This window comes from Camelus dromedarius, chromosome 4 (genome assembly GCF_036321535.1).
Source record: "Camelus dromedarius isolate mCamDro1 chromosome 4, mCamDro1.pat, whole genome shotgun sequence".
In the NCBI taxonomy this organism is placed as follows: domain Eukaryota; kingdom Metazoa; phylum Chordata; class Mammalia; order Artiodactyla; family Camelidae; genus Camelus; species Camelus dromedarius.
Window position 1 is genome coordinate 70,379,644 of NC_087439.1, and position 22,561 is coordinate 70,402,204.

General features: G+C 34.4%; 1 protein-coding gene across 1 annotated transcript in view; it reads right to left on the reverse strand.

Annotated features, from left to right (window-relative positions):
• The window catches only part of BMPR2 (bone morphogenetic protein receptor type 2), a 167,800-nt gene that overhangs the window by 20,354 nt on the left and 124,885 nt on the right, over positions 1 to 22,561 (reverse strand). Inside the window, exons 6-10 of the mRNA XM_010991737.3 lie at positions 21,351 to 21,581; positions 20,493 to 20,607; positions 16,228 to 16,388; positions 15,200 to 15,347; positions 10,638 to 10,774 (exon numbers count right to left, since the gene is read on the reverse strand). Of these exons, the coding sequence (XP_010990039.1) occupies positions 10,638 to 10,774; positions 15,200 to 15,347; positions 16,228 to 16,388; positions 20,493 to 20,607; positions 21,351 to 21,581 (792 nt within the window). The remainder of the gene's footprint in view (positions 1 to 10,637; positions 10,775 to 15,199; positions 15,348 to 16,227; positions 16,389 to 20,492; positions 20,608 to 21,350; positions 21,582 to 22,561) is intronic.

Sequence of the window (22,561 nt, forward strand, 5' to 3'; positions counted from 1 at the left end):
TTTCGGGGGAAGAGAGGCGGGGCTCAGGCACAGCCGCCATATCCTCCGCGCTTAGCACTCAGGCGGGGGCGGGGGCGAAACCTGCATCCGCACCGAAGGGCTTAGCAGCCTCAAAGGCCAGACTGAGACTGGCCTGCAGCCCGGGGCAGATAGGATCCTTCCATCCTGGTCCCTCAGAGAACTTGCTCCACAAAGACAAACGAGCTGGGTTTTGGCTCGGAGCAGGGACAGGGCTGTCCCTCGGTCTTCCCCGAGCCCACCCTCGCAGCGCCGACCAGGGCGGAGGGCCGACCAGGGCGGACCGCGCAGCCGCACAGAGCAGCGGAGCTACCGGCGGTGGAGCAGGTAGAGCGAGAGCGGCCCCCCGCCTTTCGGGCAGGAACACAGCCCCTGACCCAGGTGCTGGGAGGGGGCACGACCCGCCCTCCTACCTGGCCAGTCTGCAACATCTGACTGCGGAATCCGGAGGGGCAGCGACCCGCCCGCCCACAGCAGAGAGCTGCACCTGACCCAGTGTTAGGAGGAGGCGCGATCTGCTTGCCGACAGGTGCTGGGAGCAGCACAGAAGAGGGCGCCAACGGAGGGCCTCTGAAAACAGCAAGCTGAGCTTCCAAAACAGGACGGAGACAGAAAGACTTCACATTAAAAGCACACAGACTCCAGGAGAACACCGACAAATCCCCCCCCCCCTTTTTTTAAATCTGTTTTTACCTGTTCTATTTTCTATTACTCTCTTAATCTTTACTTCTTAATTCATTTCTATTTCTCTTGGGTTTTGATGTCCTGCTATTGATTAGACACAGGTTTCAAATACATCTATTCATCCCCCCCCCCCTTTTTTTGTAAAGGTTTCAAAAGGACGTCTCAACCCGATTAATACTCTGCTTCAACTCACTCTTCTATTATTCATTATACACTGTTTTCAAACCCTCTTTCTCCCTTCTTTTAAAATTCTTTCTCTCTCTTATTTTTTTTTTTCTTTTTTTCCTAAGTTCTATTCCTAAATAGGCACCAGATAGATAAAATCCTTAAGGACCAAAATAAACAACTGATACTCCATAAACCACAGTGCCAAAGAGGTATGAGCAAGATGAAGAAGCAGAAAAACCTTTCCCAATTAAAAGAACAAGAGAAGTCCCCTGAAAGAAAGATCAACGAAATAGACATCGATAGCCTACTAGATCAAGATTTCAAAAAAGGAGTGATCAAATTGCTGAAGGAATTAAAAGAGATAGTGTTTAGAGATATAAAATATGTCAAAAATGAAATTGAAGCTATAAAGAAGAGCCAAGTAGAATGGATAAACTCATTGACAGAGATGAGGAATGATCTAATAGCTGTGCAAAGCCGACTAGATAATGCAGAGGAACGAATTAGTGATCTAGAAGACAGGGCAATAGAAAGCACCCATTCAGAAGAACTACAAGAGAAGCAAATAAAAAATAATGAAAATAGCATAAGGGACCTATGGGATAATATAAAGCGTCCCAATCTTCGCATAATAGGGGTCCCAGAAGGAGAAGAAAGATCAAAGGGGATTGAAAAGGTTTTTGAAGAAATCATGACTGAAAACTTCCCAAACTTAAAGAAGGAATCAGATATCCAAGTACGGGAAGCTCAGAGGGTCCCAAACAGGAAGAACCCAAATAGACTCACACCAAGACATATCATAATCAAGATGGCCAGAGTCAAGGATAAAGAAATGATTCTAAAGGCAGCAAGAGAAAAGCAAAGAGTAAGTTACAAGGGAACCCCCATAAGGCTCTCAGCTGATTTCTCTACACAAACACTACAGGCCAGAAGGGAGTGGCAAGATATATTCAAAGCCCTGAATGAAAAAAAGATGCAGCCTAGGATCCTTTATCCAGCAAGGCTATCCTTGAGGATATAAGGAGAAATAAAGAGTTTCACAGACAAAAAAAAAGCTGCAGGAGTTTAGCAACACTAAACCCATGCTAAAAGAAATATTGAAAGGGCTATTCTAAATAGAAAAGCAGCAGGATGGTACAGAAATGAGAAACACACAACTGGAAAGGTGATAACTCATGAATTACAAATAAAGTAAACATGAAATTATAAAAGAAGACATACAAATCACTGAGAGTGGGAGAGGGAGGCAGGGAAATATAGAATATTTTTTTCTTTCTTTTTAAAATTTTTTTAACAGTAGGATGGGTTTGAGATCATGTTACTATCAGTTTAATAAAAAGTTATAGTAATGGGTTGATAGATTTACAAAAAAGGGTAACCACAAGCCAAAAATTTACAAAGGATCACAAAAATTAAATAAAATCCATGATAACACAAAGGAAAATTACCAAACCACAAAAGGAAGAAGAAAGGAACAAAGAGGATATACCAATTCAACTGCAAAGATAAGTTCAAAATGGCAATAAACACACATCTATCATTAATTACTGTAAATGTTAATGGACTAAATGCTCCAGTCAAAAGACACTGAGTGGCAGACGGGGTAATAAAGCAAGAACCTTCAATATGCTGCATACAAGAGACCCACTTTAGGGAGAAGGACACATATAGATTGAGAGTGAAAGGATGGAAAAGGATATTCCATGCAAATGGAAAAGCCAAAAAAGCAGGTGTTGCAGTACTGATTTCAGACAAAATAGACTTTAAAACAAAGGCCATAAAGAAGGATAAAGAAGGACATTTTATAATGATTAAAGGAGTGATACAAGATGAGGATATTACACTCGTTAATATATATGCACCCAATATAGGAGCACCTAAGTACATACAAGAATTACTAACAGAGATAAAGGGGGATATTGATGGGAATACAATCATAGTTGGAGATTTTAACACTGCATTAACATCACTAGACAGATCTTCCAGACAGAAAATAAACAAGGCAACAGAGAAATTAAATACTACAATAGAAAAACTAGATTTGGTGGATATTTACAGAGCATTACACCCCCCAAAAATAGGATATACATTCTTTTCAAGTGCACATGGAACATTTTCCAGGATCGATCATGTACTTGGGCACAAAAGAAACCTCAACAATTTTAAGAAGATAGAAATTATCTCAAGCATCTTTACTGACCACAATGCCATGAAACTGGAAATCAACAACAGAGAAACAAAGGAGAAAAAAAGGAAAGCATGGAGATTAAACAATATGTTATTGAAAAAACAATGGATCAATGAGGAAATCAAAGCTGAAATTAAAAAATACCTTGAGACAAATGATAATGAAAGCACAACCACTCAAAACCTATGGGACACAGCAAAGGCAGTGCTAAGAGGGAAGTTTATAGCGATACAGGCCTTCCTCAAAAAAGAAGAACAATCTCAAAGAAACAATTTAACCCACCACCTGAATGAATTAGAAAAAGAAGAACAAAAAGCCCCAAAAAGCAGCAGAAGGAAGGAAATAATAAAGATCAGAGGGGAATTAAATACAATAGAGATTAACAAGACCATAGAAAAAATCAACCAAACCAAAAGCTGGTTTTTTGAAAAAGTAAATAAAATCGACAAACCTCTGGCCAAACTCACAAAGAAGAAAAAAGAGAGAGCACAAATTAGCAAAATAAGAAAGGAAAATGGAGAAATTACAACAAACAAAATAGAAATACAGAATATCATACGAGAATATTATGAAAAACTATATGGAACCAAACTGGATAACCTAGAGGAGATGGACAAGTTTCTGGAAACATACTGTCCACCAAAACTGAATCAAGAAGAATCTGAACACTTGAACAACCTGATCACTAGAAAGGAAATAGAAATAGCAATTAAAAACCTCCCTACAAATAAAAGTCCAGGACCGGACGGCTTCACCGGGGAATTCTACCAAACATACAAAGAAGAACTCATACCAGTCCTTCTCAAACTCTTCCAGACGATTGAAAAGGAGGGAATACTCCCAAACTCATTCTATGAAGCCACCATCACCCTGATACCAAAACCAGGCAAAGACACTACAAAAAAAGAGAATTATAGGCCAATATCACTGATGAACATAGACGCCAAAATCCTCACCAAAATTTTAGCAAATAGAATCCAACAACACATAAAAAAGATTATACATCATGACCAAGTGGGGTTCATCCCAGGGACACAAGGCTGGTTCAACATACGCAAATCAATCAATGTAATACATCACATCAACAAGAGAAAGGACAAAAACCACATGATCATCTCAATCGATGCAGAAAAAGCATTTGATAAAATTCAACACCCATTTATGATAACAACTCTCGCCAAAGTGGGTATAGAGGGAACATATCTCAACATCATAAAAGCTATATATGACAAACCTACAGCCAGCATAGTACTCAACGGTGAAAAACTCAAAAGCTTCCCACTAAAATCTGGGACAAGACAAGGATGCCCACTATCACCATTCCTATTCAACATAGTTCTGGAAGTCCTAGCCACAGCAGTCAGGCAAGAGAAAGAAATAAAAGGGATCCAAATTGGAAAAGAAGAGGTAAAAGTGTCATTATATGCTGATGACATGTTACTATATATAGAAAACCCTCAAAGGTCCACACAAAAGCTACTAGAGCTGATTGAAGAATTCAGCAAGGTAGCAGGTTACAAAATTAACGTTCAAAAATCAGTTGCATTTCTTTACACTAAAGATAAATCAACAGAAGAAGAAAGTAAAGAAACAATCCCCTTTAAAATAGCACCCAAAGTAATAAAATATCTGGGAATAAATCTAACCAAGGAGGTGAAAGAATTATACACAGAAAACTATAAACCACTGATGAAGGAAATTAAAGAAGACTTTAAAAAGTGGAAAGATATTCCATGCTCTTGGATTGGAAGAATCAATATTGTTAAAATGGTCACACTGCCCAAGGCAATCTACAGATTTAATGCAATCCCTATCCAATTACCCAGGACATATTTCACAGAACTAGAAAAAATCATAATAAAATTCATATGGAACCATCAAAGACCTAGAATTGCCAAAGCATTACTGAAGAGAAAGAAAGAAGCTGGAGGAATAACTCTCCCAGACTTCAGACAATACTATAGAGCTACAGTCATCAAGACAGCATGGTATTGGTACCAAAACAGACATATAGACCAATGGAACAGAATAGAGAGCCCAGAAATGAACCCACAAACTTTTGGTCAACTCATCTTCAACAAAGGAGGCAAGAATATACAATGGAATAAAGACAGTCTCTTCAGCAAATGGTGTTGGGAAAACTGGACAGCAGCATGTAAAACAATGAAGCTAGAACACTCCCTTACACCATATACAAAAATCAACTCAAAATGGATTAAAGACTTAAACATAAGACAAGATACAATAAACCTCCTAGAGGAAAACATAGGCAAAACATTATCTGACATACATTTAAAAAATTTTCTCCTAGAAGAAATAAAAGCAAGAATAAACAAATGGGACCTAATGAAACTTACAAGCTTCTGCACAGCAAAGGAAACCAGAAATAAAACAAGAAGAAAACCTACGGAATGGGAGAAAATTTTTGCAAGTGAAACCGACAAAGGCTTGATCTCCAGAATATATAAGCAGCTCATACGACTCAATAAGAAAAAAATAAACAACCTAATCCAAAAATGGGCAGAAGACCTAAACAAGCAATTCTCCAAGGAAGACATACAAATGATCAAAAAGCACATGAAAAAATGCTCCATATCACTAATTATCAGAGAAATGCAAATCAAAACTACAATGAGGTATCACCTCACACCAGTCAGAATGGCCGTCATTCAAAAATCCACAAATGACAAATGCTGGAGAGGCTGTGGAGAAAGGGGAACCCTCCTACACTGCTGGTGGGAATGCAGTTTGGTGCAGCCACTATGGAAAACAGTGTGGAGATTCCTCAAAAGACTAGGAATAGACTTACCATATGACCCAGGAATCCCACTCCTGGGCTTGTATCCAGAAGGAAATCTACTTCAGGATGACACCTGCACCCCAATGTTCATAGCAGCACTATTTACAATAGCCAAAACATGGAAACAGCCTAAATGTCCATCAACAGGTGACTGGATAAAGAAGAAGTGGTATATTTATACAATGGAATACTACTCAGCCATAAAAACTGACAACATAATGCCATTTGCAGCAACATGGATGCTCCTGGAGAATGTCATTCTAAGTGAAGTAAGCCAGAAAGAGAAAGAAAAATACCATATGAGATCGCTCATATGTGGAATCTAAAAAACAAAAACAAAAACAAAAACAAACAAACAAAAACAAAGCGTAAATAAAGGACAGAAATAGACTCACAGACAGAGAATACAGACTTGTGGTTACCAGGGGGGCGGAGGGTGGGAAGGGAAAGATTGGGATTTCAAAATTGTAGAATAGATAAACAAGATTACACTGTATAGCACAGGGAAATATACACAAAATGTTATGATAACTCACAGAGAAAAAAATGTGACAATGAGTGTGTATATGTCCATGAATAACTGAAAAATTGTGCTGAACACTGGAATTTGACACAACAGTGTAAAATGATTATAAATCAATAAAAAATGTTAAAAAAAAAAAGACTCTTTAGGCACCATTAATCATATCAAAAGATATAAAATGAGCCTCAGGAGGAGAGAAGAGAAAATGGAGCAAAAAGAATATTTGAAGAAATAATGGTTCAAAACTCCCCAAATTTAGTAAAAGAAATGAATCTACACACCCCTAACAAGTGTTTTCTATAGAATACCCAAGAATTCTATATTAAGCAAAACTACCCTTTAATAACAAAAGAGAAATTAAGATATTCCAGATAAAAGCTAAGGGGGTTTGTTGCTAGCAGACCTGTCTTGTAAGAAATGCTAAAGGGAATCATTCAGGCTCAAGTGAAAGGACAGTAGATAATAACTTGAAGCCATTTAAAGAACTAAAGAACACTGGTAAAAGTAACAATATAGGTAAACATAAAAACCAGTATCATTGAATTTTTTAGTCTGTGACTCCTATTTTTTCTATATAATTTAAAACAAATGCATAAAACAATAATTATAAATCTATATTAATATGAGTCAATATTTTTAAAATGCAAATACAAGCAACTGAAGATGTATACATTTTCATGTATTTCCCTCATACTATTTTCTGTGCTTTCATTTTATCAGGAAACTACTCTTTCCGTCCTTTATTGATTGTTTGGGTCTCTGGAAGTTTTTAAAACCAGATTTTACATTCACTAATATTTTAAAAGATTGTGAGTTTTGTTACTACAAAAATGTTTTTTAATTTCAATGCAACTATGAAGCAAAAATGTCTTCATTTAAAAAGGGGGGCATTTCTCTCTTTCTATAAACTATTCATTTGCTATCTAACTCTAGTACTAGATTGTCATTGCATAGAAGCAGCAGTTGTATTGACTGCAGCACATTAGATTTAAATGGATTCACTGGAAGTGAACCAAGTACTACTTAGTGCTTCTTAGCAACCAAGTCTAAATCGGGAGTAAAAAGTTTTCAGGTAAATATGCATATGATGCATATCCTGTAATGGCAGGGCTGCCAAAAGAGACTTCAAAATAAGGAGTCCAGTTTCTCTGGTGAAATAAAACAACTGAAGGAAGATGAAGTTGTACTTTACTATATGATATTTCACAAAGAGATTTTTCTTTGAGGGATGTTTTACTGTGAGGATGGCACATCTAATGAATCCTGGTTAGGGACCTCTTAAAAATCTGCCCCAGTTCCCATAGCAGGGACCACGGTTTGGAGGGAATCTTGGGCATTTGTACTTGCAATACGTCTTCAACTGTCTCAGACTTGAAGGTTTCAACCTAATTTGAAGCAGAAGCCTTCCTTGAAGGTAATCTACTAATAAAGATGACCAATGGAAAAAATACTCAATCTAAATCTATATGGAAACAAAGCATCTCTCCAGCTTCTTTCTGACATGCTGCCACTCCAGAATCCAGAATGAAAATATTCTAATCCCACCAAGACAGTTTAAAATGAAAATGTGAAAATATAATAAAATGACTTACATTACTTAATGAAAAAAATTTTTTCATTTTGTTCTTTATAATCAAGAAAATTACTTACATAAAGTATCAAAAATTCTAACTTACATCTTCAGAGGTAATCAAATCCCTATTACAGTCTTAAAACAAGAAGAGATTGCTATGGAAAATGCAAACAGAATTATAGAAATTATGATTTTGGAAAGTAAGATTTTAATGAACAGATAACTAATACAGTGGTAAAAGTAAAAAATAAACGAGTGATTTGAAAGGTAAAGGTGAGTACATCTTGAACAACATACAACAAAAAAGCAGATGAAAAATACAAGAAAAAAGTTAGACCTTGAATGTCAGGAGGTCCAGTATTTGTCTGATGGGAATAACAGAAAGAAGAAATGGAAGAAATAATTTTTTAAATAACATAAGAAAATTCCTCTGAATTGAAATTTCTGAATTTTCAAGCTGAAAACCTGTCCAGTGTGAAGCAAAATGTGTGAAAAGATCCATGCTTAATATACCCAGGTGAAACGTCATACTTCCAATGATAAAGTAAAAAGTTTAAAAGCTTATAGAGAAAACAAGAGGATAAAACAGATAAAAAACAATATAATGAGACTAGCTGGCACTGGTATTCTCATGAACACATCTGGATGCTAGAATACAGTGAAGCAGTAGCTTCAAAGTCATGAGAAAAATGATTTTGATCTTGAAACCATTACCCAACCAAATTATTACTCAAGTATGTCAGCAAGAAAGAAACATTTTTTAATGTGCAAGGACACAACATTTACTGTTACTCGCACATTCGCATACATTACATAAAGAACTTTATCAAAGAAAAAAACGACTTTTGAGAAAAAGAATGACATGCTATTTAGAAAAAAATGTTTCTCAAATGGATAAAGATGTGGTATGTGTATATGTATACACACACACACACACATACACACACACAAAACGGACTATTACTCATCCATAGAAAAGAATGAAATTCTGCCATTTGTAGCAACGTGGACGGATCTAGAGAATACTGTACTTTGTGAAGTTAGAGAAAGACAAATACTGTATGATATCCCTTATATGTGAAATCTAAAAAATAAACGAATATATAGCAAGATGGAAACAGTCACAGATACAGAAAACAAACTAGCGGTTACCACTAGGGAGAGGGGCAGGATGAGGGTACGGGATTAAGAGATACAAACTACTACGTATAAAGTAGATCAGCAAGAAGGATATATTGTATAGCACAGGCATTTAAAGCCATTTTCTTATAATAACTTTTAATGGAATATAATCTATAAAAATACTGAATTGCTATGCTGTATGCCTGAAACTAATACAATATTGTAAATTAACTATACTTCAATTAAAAAAATAAAATAAAATGTTGCTTCTTAGTAGAACCTATAAACAAGAAAGAAGGAAGGGAGGGAGGGAGGGAGGGAGGAAGAAATACGGCCAAAAGAGAATCCAATGGATGGTGACTTTTGAAACATTCTTCCTCAAGCGATAGGGGCTTACAGTAACTAACAGGATGTTTACTTCCTTCTCTGTGAATCCAAGCACAATTATCATATTGTGCAGTGGATGTTCACATAATCATAATTCTGTAAAATTCTGATGTTTTTATTTCATTAAAAATTTTAGATCAATCTGTATATAAAATAAATTAATGACAGATACAGTATTATAAAACTACAAGAGAGTAAATGAGAGATAACAAGAAATAAGAATAAACGTAGTATTTAAAGTTATAATGGTAACTCCTAGAAGAGAAAATTTAGAAACAAAAACCTAAGAACACTGTTAACAGGAATTAACAGGAATTAATTTTGAAGACTGGTGATAGGAGCAGGTAGTCTTTTCCTTTTTCATTTCCTATTTCAGCTACTCTATTTAATTTTATTTTGTTTACCATGTATAGGCAGAACTTTAATTCTTTTAAAAAGTTGTTTAAAATAAGAAATACAGGGTACTGCCATCAGTAAAGGGCAATTCAATAATGATGATATATAATGGAACACTGACCAAATGGAGAGAGAGATACATCTATAGATACTGACATGAAAAACTGAAAGTAAAAAAATAAGCTTCAGAAATGATGGTGGATAATGAGGTCATTCTACTTGTGTAAAAAAAAATATGAGAGAAAGAGTGTGTGCAGGTGTGTACGTGTATAAATGTTTCTAGTGTTGTAGCAACAATTTACTGAAATGGCAGGAGCCTTTGAAAATATTTGTGTTGTGAACTGCATTTTTAATAAACAGAATTAATAGGCTGAACCTTGGTTTCTTTTTCATGTAGTTTAAACTTCTATTAACCATTGAACATGTAAGTCTGTGCTAATTAACATTTTTGGTCCCACTCTCAAGAGAATGAAATGGAATTTCAATAATGTTTAAAATATTACCATGTTAATTATTCCAGATCTTACCCAATGTGGCAAACTTCAGATACAATAGTTAGTCTCTCTAAACAGTACTTTATGCTTGAAGAAAACTGAAACTAACCCCCCTCCCCCAAATTTGAAAACATTATAACATCATATAAATCAGGTAAGTTGGACTCCTGGCATTAGTAAACTCTAAAAACTATAAACATTATTAACAGTCTATTTTGCTTCAAACAACAGTAAAACAGATTTAGTCATAAGTTCTCTCTTTTAATAACTTAGTTTTTCCTTACCAGGCTATTTTCTTTCCAAGCTTCTGGGAACTTGGGTCTCTGTTTTTCCCTAGATACCAGAACCTGCATATCTTCAAAAGTGGGATGGTTTCCAACTTCTGTCTGAAAAGCCATCTGGTATTCCGGTACAGATTCACCTGTGTATTTTTTTTTTAAATAAAGAATAAAGTAAAATTTCTAATTATCATAAAATGATAGAATAACAGGAGTATATCAAGTAAGTAAAGAAATTGTGTCACAATCTTATTTTTAAAATTGTTTCAGGCACATTTGGAAATCTTAGAGAGATCCTATTGTGGGTTTTATGCATTATTAATAAATGCTTTATTAGCTTAGTTTCTGTTTGATAAATGTTTGTTGATAAATAGTTGTTTCAATAATAGACAGCTATTTTTAAATGGTTCTAGTATTACTGAATTTGGCAGGGGGACATTATTATACACATAAGGTTTAACACTTAAAAATATACCTGAATTTTTATCCCACACAGGGATTGAGGGCGGTGAATATGGGGAGAAAGTCCCAAGATCTAGTACAACAAACAAGTCTATAGAACTAAATATAAGTGGGTGAGTTGTATAGTCATGTCTCATCATATCATTGGCTCTATTATAGTCTAGCCAGATTTATCAAATGTCACAAAAATTTTTAAGATAATGATTAGTTGACAGAAAAAGAAGTATCAATTTTTTCAAAATTTCTTCTTAATTAGCAGTATCTAGATGAAGGATTTAAAAAAATCATTGACTACTCTACCACTGTTTACTAACCCTATTCATCACCAATATGCAGTTGCTTGTGATAAGAAGCTTATGATTTTTTACAAAATGTGATCAAATTAAACTTAATAAACATACTGAGCCACAAAGAAGACCTCTGAGAGAAATACTCAGAAAACCAATAGTTTAGTCAAAATCCTGGCAAAGAACACAAGAGACTCTTCCTTGTCTCCTTGCCCCTCACCCCAATCCATTAGAATGACAGAATAAATCAGAAGGAAGAATACCAGTATGGAGGATAAGGCACTTAGGTTCTAATCCTGGCTTCATCTCTACCGTGGAAAACTCATTAAACTATCCTGTGGTTCAGTTTTCCTGTCAGCAAAATGGCAATGTCTGCCTTCTTTATCTCACTCACATGGAGATAATACAAAAGTTACAATGACTCAGAAAGAAAGTACATTACAAAACATGTAATTGAAGTTTTGTTTCAATCTGAGTATTCAAAAACAACTATAAACACCTGTCCTCCACCTATATTTAAAAAATTTTATAAATAGTAATTGTATAGTTTATGTAGCATAGCCCACATTTAAAAAAATATTACAGTATCAATATTTTAAATAAACACAACTGTTTTCACATATTGTATAAACATTTAAGCAGATACTTATTTTTGATCAATAACCATCAACTTTGTACTTGAAAGACAAAACTATTTAATCCTGCCAGGTAGTATATCACTTTTATTCATGAAACCTTATATGATAAATCGTATCCCATACCATCTGTGAACTGTAAGATACTTACTAGTATATCTCTTCTGTCTCTCTGAGACATATACGCAATACATACATACCTTCCAAATGTTTTTTTTTCCAGTAGAATAATTAAAAATTTATAATTTTATTTATTTGTTTTGGTCAGAACTAAATGATAATTAGGAAACTTGCTAAAGAAAAACTGATGCACAATCTTATTTTTGTTTTTTTTTCTTCCACAATCTTGTTTTATTAATGGAATGACATTAAGAATTACCCAATTTCTACTAAATCTTCATAGTTCTAAATCTAGTTGTTTGATAGATACTTGTTCAGAGCTAACTTAGTATTAGGCACTGGGGACACAAAAATGAATGTTAAGGACATCATCATCCTGGAAGATATTAGTCCTACTGGATTTCCTTAAAACTTTATAGTCACTAGATTGCTCAGTGGAAGTTTGAGAATCCCATCTTCTTTCAAACTGTCCAAAATGGACCAAATATCTAGGAATATCAGATACCGTTACCTGCTTCTCTCCTAATTATGCCTCTAAGCAGTTAGGAATGTTTTAGTCCCTTTCTTAAATAATCTTGTTCTTTTTCTTCCTTTTTCTTTTTCTTGCCTTTTTTTTCCTTCCTCTTTCCTTCTTTTTTCCTTCCTTCTTTACTTCTCTTTCTTTGTAAAAGACACCTAATATATTTATATTGTTAATATTTTACAGAGAAGCAGCTTTCTTTTAATAATAAAGCATGTGCTGCACTTGGAGTTTTATCACAGAAGTTTAAAAAAGTTAGTAATAATTTTATCATTATTATATGCTATTCTTTAGGTTTATTAATATGTTTATGGGATACCGTCTTCCCAAGTCACACCTCATTTCATTGTTAAAATTTCTAAGAGTGCCCTGTATCCTCTGCCTGTGCTTTCTTAGTTTTTCCTCCTACATTCTGTAATATTTCTGTCTTCTGTTTCACAGAAACTCCTCTAAGAATACCAATGATTTCTCCTATTCAAATTCAAAGATCATTCTTCAGTTCTATTTTTCGATCTTTCAATTACAACTGTTGCCATCAGTCTCTAACGATGACTTCTAAGATACAATGATTTCTCAGTTTTCTCACTATTTTTCTTCGCATTTGTCTTTTTCACTACCCACATGGTGGTGGTGAAGGAGGGGAGCCAGTATTCAGTGTTTATTCACCCTTCTCTCTTAATTTGTTCTCTTTGGGGAGTGAATCCATTCTTAACTACTATCTCTATGTAGACAATTCCCAAATAATCATTTTAATTTTAAATTCTTCATTCTTTTAAATTCTTAAAAAAAAAAATCTTCAATTGTCTATCAATATTCCATCCAAAAGTTCCCATAATTAACTTACCTTTCCAATGCAAACCAGTATTTTTTCCTAAGCTCCTGGCTGCTACCCTCACTATTTCTCAGATCTCTGAAAATTTCTCAATTTCCTAGACTTTCTTCCAATATCTAATGAAAACAACAGATTCCTTCTCTACATTTTCTCTCACAATATCCTTCTTCTTTCCCATTTCCATATCCAAGATTATGGGGTATCTTAATGTGACTCTCTTAATTTTTCCTTTATTTTTATTTTTAATTGTGGTTAAGTATACATAACATAAAATTTACCACTTTAACCATTTTTAAGTGTACAGTTCTATGGCACTAAGTGCATTCACAATGTTGTACATAGATCACTACCATCCATCTCCAGAACTTTTTCCATCTTCTCAAAGTGAAACTCTGTGGCCATTAAAAAGTAACCCCAACTTCTTTTTCCATTTTTTAACTTCTTCTTAGTACTATTTCAGTTCATACTACATTCTGCTAAAATAATCTCCTTCAAACAAGATTTAATTACCTTTCCCTTTTCAAACACCTGATATTGCTCTTTATTATTTGAAACCAAAAGCAGTATTCTTTGAATGCAGTTGTTAAAAAAAAATGTTACTGATAGCAATGCAGTAACGCTGATATAAGAATCATTTGTCAGACATACTTCTAAAACTCAAAAATTCTTGATTAGGATTTCTAAAAAAATCTGTGGCCAAAGCTCCAATAATAGAAACTGAAAGTTCCAAAAGTTCCAAGGTTCCAATAATATGTACTACTATTGCAATCACTGTCATTTCCAGAAAGACACTTCAATTGAGTACTCTGTACGTCCAGTTAACCATAAGCTATATTTCTAATAATAACTGATCGACTTGTAAGTAATCTAAATAATTATTAATTTGTTGTACTGTTTTAGAATTATAAGCTATTGTTAAATCCTGTTGTTAAAGCAAAACATTTCAACCCTACTACTAATGTGTTTTTATTAAATAAATTGACTGTTTTTTCCTTTTTCTATGCTTTTAATGGTGTTATTCCTCTAGAGACCATATATGTCAAATAATTTTATACCCCATCTAGAAGAATGCAATGTATATATTGGTAGTTAAAGTTTTTATATGACAATAATGACAGTGATATAATTTTAACAAAAAGAGAAAAAATATAAACTCACTTAGCTATTTCAAGTTAGCCTCAAACAAGCATTCATATTAAATGAGTGTTCTTTTATGAAAGTAAGGAAGGCAGGAAGACAAGAAGGGAGAATTAAAAAAAAGAGAGAGAGAAAGGAAGAAAAGCGAATGAAAAATAAAAAAAGAAAGAAAAGAAAGGAAGAAAAAAAAGTGTTCCAATGGATGATTCATTCCTTCTAATTCTCTACTGGGTCAGTTCAGTGAACATTGTTAAGCATAGCTTATCAACTGCTCAGAGGGTGCATAAGGAAAACAACGATGCTAAAGCAATCAGAGACACAACTGAACACAGATAAGCTATTATGAACAATTAATTAAACTGCACTCAGAAGCAAACCTGGAGTTCTTTCTAAAAAGTGTTTCCTGATTCGCATCCTTCTGCTAATAATGTTTGTGAACACTAGATGGCAATGAACTAAACGTTTAAATGAAAGTAAAAAAGTTGACTTATTTAATGTAAGTGGGAAAAAAAAAAAAAAAAGAAGTAACTGCTTCACTTCCAACCATGTCTCAACTTCGACAGCAGTTTCCTTACCTGGGAAGAGGTCTGTACATCTCATAAATATCTCCCAATAGATTAGTCCAAGTGCATACATGTCTACTTGTTTCAAAGCTGATTCACAGTCCCTCAGGTTCACAGCTCCTTCCAGTACTTCTGGTGCCATATATCTGATTGTGCCAACCTGATAAATTAGGAGAGATAATTTTCAGAAACAAAATGTAGCATATTCTGAAGGGCATACATCAGACCAGAAGTTATACATAAATTTCAGGTCAACAACATGTCAATATGTTATTTGAACCTAAGCTCACTGAACCTTTCCATACGTGATTTTTGTATCTATAAAATATCCTTCTTAAATAATTAAACTTTTAAAAAAAATCCTATTGAATAGTATTCATCAATCAAAAAGAATGAGCTAGACATTCCTATATATGTTAATGTAAAGATAATCTGTAAGACATGAGAAAACTGCAAAACAAATATGTACACCACTTACTATTTTAAAAAATTCACAACTATATATATGTATGGACATGTATGTGATTGGAGAGAAAAAAGTCAGGAAGGATATGTTCTACATTGTAATAGTGATTATGCAGAAGGTTAGTGTCATATCTCAAACTTGGTAATTTTACTCATCAAAAATCAGTTCCTACAAACTTCCTCTTAATGCTTGTCAAAAATGAGAGGGGGAGGGTATAGCTCAAGTGGTAGAGTGCATGCTTAGCATGCACAAGGCACTAGGTTCAATTCCCAGTACCTCCTCTAAACATAAATAAATAAATAAACCTAATTACCTCCCCCCACAAAATAAATAAAAATTAAAAAGAATAAAAAATAAAAATTAAAATTAAAAAAATGAGACGGAAAGGCAGTGATTTCCATAATGAATTGATAAACTTTTATGCAATGTCTTCTTTGTCTTAATTTTGTAATTCCTAAGATGTTATTAATCAGTAGCATATAAGGATAATTGTCCTGAGTACTTCGTGGATTTTTAAATGCAATTTACTATGTTTTCAAAGTATGTCAGTGTGATACCTTTTGTATACACCCACCTCACTTATAGCTGCATTATCTTCTTCCCCTGGGCGCACCAGTCTATTTCCAGTTAGCCTCATGGACAACCCAAAGTCACTAATAACACAGGTTCCATCATTTTTCACCAGAACATTTCTGCTGTTTAAATCTCGATGGGAAATTGCAGGTTTATAATGATCTGTTGAATAATTTCAAATATTCATTAATGCTTAAATAGCACTACTGGACATGAAATGAGCATGCAGGTAATATATGCAGAGGCTACATAAGTATAAAATATAGTGTTATTCTTCTGCTCATTAATTTCTCTAATAACAAAAAAGGACATAAGAAATCAAAATTCCAACTCACAATCCTCACTATTTTCACTATTTCAAAACATAACTCTTGCTGCATGTATAATTAATTAAGCTTTAAATATTCAGCTGCAATTAATAGCCACCATGCTGTTGCTTCTAATTTCAACATAATTCTTTTCTCTTCATTTCTAGGATAGCAAAAGGAGGCAATAGAGAAAGAAATATTTGGTATAAACAACAACAAGAAGTCAACCTATCTAAAATTATCATCACTGAAAAACTGACATGGCTCCAAAATTTGTGTATGTATTTTATACCATTCTCCTACAGCTTCACAAATCAAACTTGTAACAAAATATCCCAGTTTTGCCCTGAGGTTTAGCCATTTCTCTAAGCCCACCACAGTTCTTCAGATCAAACCAAAAATAGTTTCACAATGCTTTGGGAGAACAAGTGGAGGAGCCGGTATGTCTCAGCTAGATATAAAAACCTGTTTCTGATTTTACAGAGAAGCAAAGTACTATTATACTCATTCTACGACTTGCTCACAAAGGCAAAGAGAGAACATGTTTTGCCTGAATTCAAAAGGCTTGGCACACAGTAAATGACTGTTGACTGGAAAAATGTACCTAACCTGAGTCCTTCACCAAAAACAAAATGTTTCCTCTTTATAAGAAAACCTTACATATAAATCATATATTAAAACAAAACCATAGCTCTTGAAATGAAAATAATTCTATAGAACAAGTTCTGAAATATAAAATAACTCCCTAGGTATACAAAGAAATAGAGCAATGAGAACAAAGTCAGTAAGTTCACTGAGTGTTTATATTTAGGCACAAAACGACTCAGTACTTCCATTACTCTCATCAATGTGTATTAGAATGTAATTTCGCCAACAATGAAACTAGAGACAGAAGATAATGATTCCTTTGATATAGAGGAGAAAAAAGCAGTAACACAATTGGGGGGGAAAAAGCAGTTATCAAATTTCTATTTCTAAGAGTTGACTTCTTTCTCATTTTCTCCCCTTCTCACTTCCTGGTCCAGCCTTCCAAAGCTTATACTAACATGGCTCACTCAGCCTCTTAACGAGCTGCATTCCTCACTCTGGATGAAACCACAACATATGTATATATATATATATAATCTCTAGCTGATATTTATTTATATAAGAACATTTATAGACACACTGAAAAATGCTTGCATACCAATATCAAATGAATACTTAACTAAAATATCTCACATGATAGGGAAACCAGGTTAATAATGTGAAGAATGTGAAATAAGTCAGGAAGATAGCCAACCAGAGGGCAAAATAGGGTAATACCTTCTGCTACTACTAAAAAAAGCAATGAAAAGAAAAGAGGAGAAGGAGGAAGCAAAGAAAGAAGAAGCAAGAAAGGAAATAACGAAGAATAAAGGAAGAGAAGAGACAAGACAGGATTCATCACCACTGCAAATGGTAGAACTATAGACTGCCCTGTGGAGGCTTCTTTTCCTTTTAAAGTTTCTTCCAGTATTTATTTTAATTTTCTTTTATTGGTGGCAGTGATAGTGCGAGGGCAGTGGGTGGGCAGCAGGGAGGGCTATAGTTTGCAAAGAAAGGGGCAGAACATATAATGATTTTGTCCTGGGCACTAGTAGTATACTTGGCAAATTTCTTAAAGGAAGTGGGACATAATATTATTTTAATTATGTTAAAAAATACAACCTGAAGAAAAAATAGTGTCTCTGTGGATATTTACACACACACACACAGAGCCAAGGACCCAAAAAGGTGTTACATACACTAGTTAATAGTAATTTTCTGGTTATATTTAAGTGCTTTATATATGTTCTTTCTTTGCTAGATTTTTTCATGATAATTATACTGACATTATCATTAGGAAAGAAATTCACAGGGATAAACAATTACAAATAAACAGGTCCAACTCCTTTTTCTGAAGCAAAAAATAGCTGAACAGTACTATTTCCTTACAACAAAATTTCTATGCTAAACAGCAAAGTTACATCTGAAGATACCATGAAGAATAGAGTACTCTGAAAAAAGTAAAATGACACTTTAAATGTTTTAAAATAGTATAGGATAGCTGGAATATTTTTAAATAATTAGATAAAACCCAAAATTCAAATACCTACCAAACGTATGCTTTTTACATAGCATATAAATACTCAGTTTTTAAAAAAAGGTTAAATATTTAGTGATAATACTAGGTAATGTTTAGAATAATATCTGTGTTTAAATAAAACTCATATTTGATGACAACCATTCTTTTCAGCCAATGTTTGGTTTGGAGTCTTGCTGAATCACGTAAGCATGAAAGGGGGGATTAGGATGGTATTTTAAGTTCTGCGGTAAGCCAGCTCTTTAAAGGAGTTATAATGACATTTAAGAGTAAGGAAACACGTCCAAATGGTTAATGTGCTAAAGGACTAAAGTAAGTGCATCAAGTTGCTGACATAGGCAATAACATTGGTCAATTTTGTATTCAGGAAAAGCAAGATGTCAAGATAAATGAACTGATAAATTATTCAGGAGGAATTATTTATATATGAAGTAGCAGCTAGAAGAGATGATCCATGCTATTATACAACGGAACAAAGATCTAAGAAATTGATGCAATATTCTCTTCACTACAGAGGTCAGAGAAACTGAAAAACAATGTTCTGGGCTTGTTTCTGTAGCCTGGTATGACAAGAAAATGCTTTAAGGGATGAAAGAGCAAAGACAGATTTTCACAGCAAAGCTAATTTAAAGGTGCCTGTGATGTGAAGCGTATTTTGAACAAAGTGAAAAAGCAAAAATGCTTTAAGCAAAAAAGTGCAAAAGGGTGAAGAAAACGGTAAGCTTTGGCAAGGAACACAACCACACAGTTCTGAAACACTAGCAAAGACTGACCCCTCCACCCCCACCAGGCATTCTCCTCTTCCTATTTAGTAATAGAACCCAATGTTATTTGAAGCAGCAATGCATCCAGCTGAAAAAACAAAAATAAACCGTATTTCAGCATCCCTTGCAGCTAAGTGTGGTAGGTAAGCATGGACTAAGTTCTGGGAAACAAAGCATAATCGAAAGGATTTATGGAGGCAAAAAGGGGCAATTTCTTCTACTTTCTTTTTCTCTGACAATTAGCACAATGGACAATGAGGTGCCTTTGAAAAGATAAGCCATATACAAAGAGTAATGGAAGACAGAGGGTGGGTATAGCTCAACGGTAGAGTGTGTGCCTAGCTTCACAAGGTGCTGGGTTCAATCCCCAGTACCGCTGTTAAAAAAAAAAATTAAAAAATAAACAAATCTAATTACCCACCCACCAAAAAGAGTAAGGAGAAGAAATATAGGAGCCTGGGTCCCTAATAATACCATGGTGCTGCCAGACCAATGTTAAGCTGTCTATAGATTTTTACATGAGAAATAAAAAAAAATTTCACTCTCATTGAAGCCTGTTATTTTTTTCCCCTGATAGATTTGAACATACCTAATTGTGGCTAAGAGAAGCACTGATTTATAAAAATACATATTTAGAATTTATACTTAAGATCAACGTATGTAATTCATGTGAAGTTAAAACTAAAGAAGTGATAATGCATTGCAGTTCATTTAAATAAGCAAAATAAATACAAGGAAAATACAATGGAGCCTAGCTAACAGGTTCTTGAACTAGGTACACAGATGGACTTCAAAGAGGCTGAGAACTACAATCAAAAGAACATTTTTTAAAGTATCTTTACAGGAATAATGTTGAGAGCTTTAATCAGAATCTCAATGGAATTCATGACTCCTCAAGAATATTCAAGTTCTTTTTCTTATTCTTCTTGTTACAATTCAAATACATTTCTTCATGCCAGATCTTAAAAAAAAAAAACTGGCTGATAATAAATCTACTATAATATAAAATAAACTTTGAAGATATGAACAAAATTTCTCTTTGTGAATTTTGGCCCCACATGAGTGTCATGCATAGAAATCACTATCTTACCTCCCCGTGGTAATTCTGTATGAAGATAAGCCAGTCCTCTAGTCACAGAATGAGCCAGACGGCAAGAGCTTACCCAGTCACTTGTATGGAGACTTAAATACTTGCATAGAGATCCCTGCATGGAGGAAAAAAAGAAAAAAAGGGGGGAAAAGGTGGAATTAATTTAATTGAACATGAGGAAGCAAGTTAGCAGTTGTATAAAGGATTTGCAAAGGTTAGGATTCCATGGAGATCTAATGAATTATGACATTTCAGAATCTCAAAGTAAGTAAGACATTTCTGTGGGTAGAGAGGGGAGGAAAGTATGGAAAGGAAAGTTTAAGCATTACCAATTTTTATTTCCTCAGTACTAAAAATTATAAATGGTTGTTTCATTTAAAAATTTTTTAATTTATCACCTTAAGGTAGGAAAAAAGTCTTTCAGACTCTTTCCTTTCACTCTCTTATCAGTACAAATATAAATTATACTGTTATCTTTTACAAGTAGAAAACAGAAGGCTTTTGTAAATATGTATGTGTGAGTGGTTCTCAAGGTGCTCATCCACAAACTATTTATTACCAGTCTGGAATAAGGAGCTTGCACCAGGATGAATGTTACTCAAAGCACTGCCTCCTTCATCAAGAAAGTCTTGCTGAAAGAGACAGAGACAGAGAGAGGAACTAAGCAGTTTCATTCACATTCTGGTTTGAGATCCTTATCTCGCTGTAGACCATTACTAACCAGTTTGCAAACCAGCAATGCTCTACATAACTGGGATCCTCCTGTGAATCAGATTGACACTAATATAAATGTCAGTTTATATATAATACATGTGTGTGTGTGTGTGTGTGTGTGTGTGTGTGTTAAAAATAACTTACATTGGGATAATACTCCATCACAAGTAAATACTCCATGCGTCCATCTGCAGTGACTCTCTCATCTCCAACTATAAAGCGAGCGATGTTGTCATGTTCCATCAAAGGCACTCTGTAAATGTTCTTTTCATTGATAAAATTCTGACGGTTTGCAAAGGAAAACACCTTTACAGCAACTGGACGTTCATCTAAGGAACCTTTATATACGGCTCCATATCGACCCCGGCCAATAAGCTGTAAGTTTGTTTTGAAGAAAGCAAGATATTATTTCACATTACAACCGAACAATCAAATACTAAACAATAAAATATAAATCCATATGTATGCAATAGCTCTCTATTGCTTCGTATAAATCACTCCATTATCAAGAAACTAATACAGCTGGCATCTTACATGGCCTAGGGAAACTCCTACCAGATCATCTTCCCATAGGTGACAACTAAAAACTCTGAACAAAATTTTAAAAATAATCTAGAAGTGCTGGAGAATAAATAAAAGTAGGCAGATGCTGAGAGGAGTCAACAATTAGAAGAAAGGAATAGCATAGGGTAAGCTACCTGTTTTATAGCTTTTTGCTTGTTAGCAGGCTGAAATCTCCACTGTGCAGTGGAGCTAAAATTGTGATAGAAAAACCTATAACCTTTCAGGCCCCAGGAACCAGAGGATAGAATCTGGGTCAACCACAGCTGCTGGAAAGTGAAGGGAGAATCCCAGGAAGGAGATTCATTCAGACTGGGAAACCCAGTGAATGCATGGGACAGACTCCAGCTAAAGATAAAATAACTGAACTTTCGCTCAAGAAATGAGTTTGCAGTATGTCAAGCCAAGCTAATCGCCTACTAAAACAAACAATGAAAAGAACAGACTTTAGAAGAACCTAACAAAACACAGGGTCTCCACAATATAACAATTCACAATATCCAGGATACAATTTAAAAATTACTCAAATAAACAAACAAAAAACCCAGTAAGATGCAACTGTTCTCTTCAGTTTGGCTTTTGGGATTTCTTTGACTTTTTACTAAAAAGAGGTTAGGGGGTTTACCATCATTCATTTAAACTTATTTGTTTTATTTCATTCACTATTTCTAGTTGAAAATTTAACAAACAGAAAGACTACCTTTTAAAAAGTTTGTATCAATATAAAGTTAAATCAGCAATGTTTAGAAGTGTTTCTTTTAATCACTCCAGGATAGAGTCCTAATGGTTTTAAT